Source organism: Montipora capricornis, chromosome 4, assembly GCF_036669925.1.
Source record: "Montipora capricornis isolate CH-2021 chromosome 4, ASM3666992v2, whole genome shotgun sequence".
Lineage (NCBI taxonomy): Eukaryota > Metazoa > Cnidaria > Anthozoa > Scleractinia > Acroporidae > Montipora > Montipora capricornis.
The window spans coordinates 388,154-393,153 of record NC_090886.1 but is presented as its reverse complement, the minus strand read 5'-3'; the positions used below and the strand labels follow the sequence as shown (position 1 = coordinate 393,153).

At 37.8% G+C, this 5,000-nt stretch overlaps 1 protein-coding gene across 1 annotated transcript in view; it reads right to left on the bottom strand.

The window, feature by feature from the left end:
* Positions 1-5,000, bottom strand: part of LOC138045042 (tetratricopeptide repeat protein 27-like) — a 41,353-nt gene that overhangs the window by 18,876 nt on the left and 17,477 nt on the right. The window contains exons 11-17 of the mRNA XM_068891395.1: positions 4,742-4,782; positions 2,922-3,049; positions 2,600-2,666; positions 2,408-2,521; positions 2,296-2,331; positions 2,049-2,108; positions 1,342-1,464 (exon numbers count right to left, since the gene is read on the bottom strand). Coding sequence (XP_068747496.1) covers positions 1,342-1,464; positions 2,049-2,108; positions 2,296-2,331; positions 2,408-2,521; positions 2,600-2,666; positions 2,922-3,049; positions 4,742-4,782 — 569 coding nt within the window. The remainder of the gene's footprint in view (positions 1-1,341; positions 1,465-2,048; positions 2,109-2,295; positions 2,332-2,407; positions 2,522-2,599; positions 2,667-2,921; positions 3,050-4,741; positions 4,783-5,000) is intronic.

Genomic DNA, 5,000 nt, shown 5'->3' with positions numbered 1-5,000 from the left:
CCACTGTATTCAGCTGGTGACCTTTGATGTTGATACTGGGTGGGTGGTGGGTGTCATTAGGGGCTTTCTGACAAATGACTTCTGTTTCTTGAGGCTAATGGTTAGTCCAAAGGGTGTTGCTGCGTTGGCGAAGCATGTGACCATTCTCTGGAGGGCTTCCTCTGTGTGCGCCAGAAGGGCAAAATCGTCAGCAAACAGCAAGTCAGTGATCAGTTGTTCTGACGTCTTGGTGCAGGACAACAGTCGTTGCAGGTTGAATAAACTACCATCGGTACAGAACCAAATGTAAATGCCATGCTGTAGATCGTCCTTTGCTTCACGAAGCATCATAGCAAAGAATATGGCAAGAGTGTTGGCCCTAGTACGCAGACCTGCTTTACACCACTCTCAGTAGGAAACGAGTTTGCGAGCTCCCTGTTGTGCTTCACCTGTCCCTGATGACCTGTATGGAGTTGATGAAGGATTGTGAGGAAATTGAAGGGGGGGGGGGGGGCATCCGATTCTACTCAGGATATGCCAAAGTCCATCTCTGCTCACAGTGTCAAAAGCCTTAATCAGTTCTATGAAGGCTGCATAAAGACCCATGTTTTGCTCCCTGCACTTCTCTCGAATTTGGCGAAGTACGAAGATCATATCTGCAGTTCCCCGGTTGATGGGGCCTTCTGCAATAGCTGCTATCAGTCTGTTGAGTAGAACATGTGCAAGAATCTTGCCAGCGATGGAAACAAGATTAATACCCCTGCAGTTGGAGAAGTCTACTTTCTCACCCTTATTCTTATATAGGGACACAATTATGGCATTTCGAAGATCATCTCGCAACTCTCCCCTCTCAGCTTGTGTTTGGTGGAAGGGTCCGAAAACCTTTCTGAGAGCTTCATAGAGCTGGTGTCTCCCACCAGTTATTCTGAATGTCATGCAGCTTTCTTTGAAGAGTGATGCATGCCTGTCTTTATGTTGACTTGGCTGGCTGACTGACTGTCTGGATTGGATAGAAGCCTTTGATAGGCGATGCACTTTTCATCTACCGGTAATGACTTTCGGATCTCATCGTCATTTTCGTCAAACCAGTCTTTGTTCTTTCGGGTTGAGAAGCCTCCCACTTCTGCTGGTGATGATGGTGATGATTATTACTACGTGCATTATTATTATTGTTCTTATTATGATGATGATCATCATCATCATTGGAAAATACATATATATTGTAGCACTGCTAAACTGCTTTATGAAAACAACAGTATTCAGAAATAGAAATGCCAGAGTACGGGTAGTAGCGGGAACAAACAAACTCAGCACTGCACAAACCCTGCTTTGGATAAAATGAGACAGTCAAAGTAAGCTAACCTTTGAATACCATCCAAGGCTCTGGTAACAATAAACAACATCTTCCCAAGCATGAATCTGCTGGAATATATCTAAAGCACCTTTGACAGCACCCATCTGGAACAACAACTTTGCCAAATCTCTCTAAAACGAACAGAGGCATACAAAGATGAGAAACAGCACAAACTTTCTCCTATTACAATAATAAGAGAAACTTCATTCTATTGTGTAATACTAGTTAGTGTCAGTGTATAAACAAAGTACCGTGACTGTTAATTGTACAAAAAATGGAAATTGTCAACAAAATCACCAGTAAACCACAGCAGAGAAAAATCCACACAGAAAGGGAATTGTGAAAAGCTGCTAATATACCACAACCACCAAAGTACAAGCTACACTTCCAGATGAGCCACAACTAGTGTTTTGTACGGAAAACATTCATTCTGAACAGAGAACACTTTAAAGTATTCTGTGATAAGCAAAACTGATCAGTGTTTGACAACTGTCTTTCTGAAGATGTTTTTGGCTGGAGCCCTCCACATGTAACTCACTTAAAAATATCCTAACCTGTAAGACACACACTCAAATCCGACCTTCTTTTTTTTTTTACAAAATTGTGACACTTTTACACTAGTGATTCTGGTATAACCCTGCTTGCCTTTAGGGTAATTTGCATCATAAATGCAGAATTGTGCCTTAAAGAGCATCAATACATCACATACAAATACCTTAATCTCCCACTTTGGGGGAAGGGGTACGCAGTAAAACAGCAGTTGTCTATCAGTTACCTGAAAATTGAAGATGCAACAAAAGTATTTGGTTGGTTACATATGCAAATAACAAATGCGAAAACTGGACCACAATGAAGTCATGTTATGTCACATCATGTCATATCACATACCATCATCTAACAATTTAAATTTGCATTTAAGTGTGTATACAAGCAGTTAGATGATTTATTGATGAAGATCCTACCTCTGGAACATGATTTTCAATTGATTCAAGTAAGGCCTGCACAACAAAGAAAAAAAGTACAGTAAGTATTGGTAAAGGATTACTTTGAAAGGTATTCACAAACATTGCATACCTGTAATTGCATCATGGACCTTTCCATCTTTCGACGCAACTCTTTTTCCAGCCTGCTTCTCATCAGTAGTGCCACCATATTGACACACCAAGCCTTTGGATGGTTTGTAATCACCTAAGTCACATTAAAGCAAGAGAACTGATTGTCCTTTACCTGTAATGACACCTTTTATAAGATGATAGGTTTCTATACCTCCAAGTATGCTAACATCTCTTCAGTATTCAGTCGGTGTTGAGCCTGACTCTTCTGACATTCAACACTTAAAAGAGAGGACAAAACTTTTAAATAACAAGGAGGCATACCGATTTCATTATACCCTATATCAGCTTTCCTACGTTTCCATGAGAAGGATGGCATCCAAAGTTCAAAGCTCCATCCCAGAGTTAAATTTTTAGCCAAATACAGTAATTGACACTGAATCTTCCAGTACAATCTACATATACAAGGAACATCAATCTGTCTTTTTAAAAAGCCTTTCCTCCAATGTTGAAATGAAAAAAAAATTACAACTCACGTCAACCCCAAAATGACAGCTTGATCACATGGAGAGATAGCAGTAGCTGATTTGTCAATCTGTTGCTGAAGACTTTCATCTTTGAACTTAACTTTCTCCAAAAGAGTATCATCATTCAATGCAACGTCCTATAAAACAAAACAAAAAAACCAGATCCAGCGAATATAATATATTCTCCAGCTTCAGGAAATAAGGTTGATTGCACTGAAGAGATCTGGAGTGCATAATTTCCAAAGTGAATTAATTTGCAATTAAACAACTGAAACTAAGAGCTAATCTTTGGTAATACCATGGTCAGCAATCAATAAACTAACCAAAACATATATTGTTTGAGAAAATAAAGCAAAATAAAAAACAGAAGGCCTGAAATAAACAAACATAATTAAATGGTAGCTTTAGGGGAATTCACCATTACAAAAACAATGCAAAATGAAGAGAAATTAAATTTGAAACCCATTTTGGGTGACACTCAACAACATGTTTCTATTGTACTGAGCAATCAAAATAATAATAAAAAAACAATTTAAATAAGTATTTATGATAACTACAGTATTGAGTTAAAATACCTGGAGGTCAACCACAGATCACTTCTTACACTTTTGATGAATGATGTACTATAATATTCCTTTTAAGCATTAAAATGTTCAATTATCCAAAGAAAGCTCTTAACCATTAAGAGCTTTCTTCAAATACCTAAACATAATTAGTAGAATTCTTCTAGTATACTAAATTGAATGCAAATGCTGTAATCTGATTGGCTGAGCCATTGAACACTAACAACCACTAGTGTGCAGTGGCTGGAGGTAGTCTTGGAAATAACAGTGTTTTTTTCGTTTTTCCTAAGGTTTGGACGAAAATGTGGATGCAAATGGGATGGGTAGTTAAATTTCTGAGAAGTCTAAACGAAGGACATTCACGGTTTCTTGACTTTCAAAAAAGTTGAAATTATTGAAAAAGCTGACGTGCTCGCACGCACAATCCAAGCGATCTTTTTCAGGCGCAAAGTTTAATAATACGTCAAGAAATAATTGGAAACCGTTTTATGAAGTAAATTCACTAAAACAATTATATTTATTTATTTGCTTGATTTCTATGAGGTGATATCAGAAACCCATAAGGGTTGAAACGTGTAACGGCCCCTTGTGTGCTTGGAAACAAGCTTCTGAATATTCAATTTGCTAAGTACCATATTTGGAACAACAAGAGCAAGGGGTTTCCAAATATGGTACTTAGCACTGAAACATCCAACCAATCAGTTCGCACTGAATATTCGGAAGCTGTGAAAGAGCGTTACACGTTTCAACCCTTATGGGTTTCTGGTGATATATAGTTGATTTGTAAACTCATCAACTATCACCTCATAGAAATCTCGAGCTCATAATCTAATTGTTAAATAGAGGATATTACATGGCCCTGCAGAGATACGAAATTTCTCTTCAAGCATTGAAAAATATTTCACGAGAAAGCGCAGCGAACAAGTGAAATATTTTTCACTAAATCATTTCACAAAAGGCATTGAAAGGTACAATCTTTATATGTAACCATGGCAACAGTGACTCTTTTAGATATCATGAATGTTTTCATGTGGAAGCTCACTTTGTATTTCATTGGTGTTTATGTAATAATATACTTTGACACCCTCTATAAATGTTGCACTTTCGTTAGAATCACATCACAGAGTCTAATGTATGGTACACCTGGTGACTGGACTACCCACTGCGCACTTGCCCAAACTCAAGAACTAATTTTCCTTCATAATTTAGTACCCGAATTTCAACACAGCTAAGTCAGGAGAGATGGATTAAGTCAATGAGACTTACTTTAGGTAGGGATTCTCTTCCAGGTGCTTGAATTGATTCAACTTGAAGATAAAAAGGGGATGAAGAATTAATTTTATATGATGAAAGATACCGGTATGTAATTTTTCAGGTTTCTTCTCAAATTGTATCAAGTTGTTCCATTAATTGAAATGATCTTCCCACTGGGATAGAAGTAATTATTATTTGAAGTCTGAAAACAGAAACGAGCAAAGCTATTAAACCCTAACCCTAACGTGTACCAACAAAAAGACATGGCTGC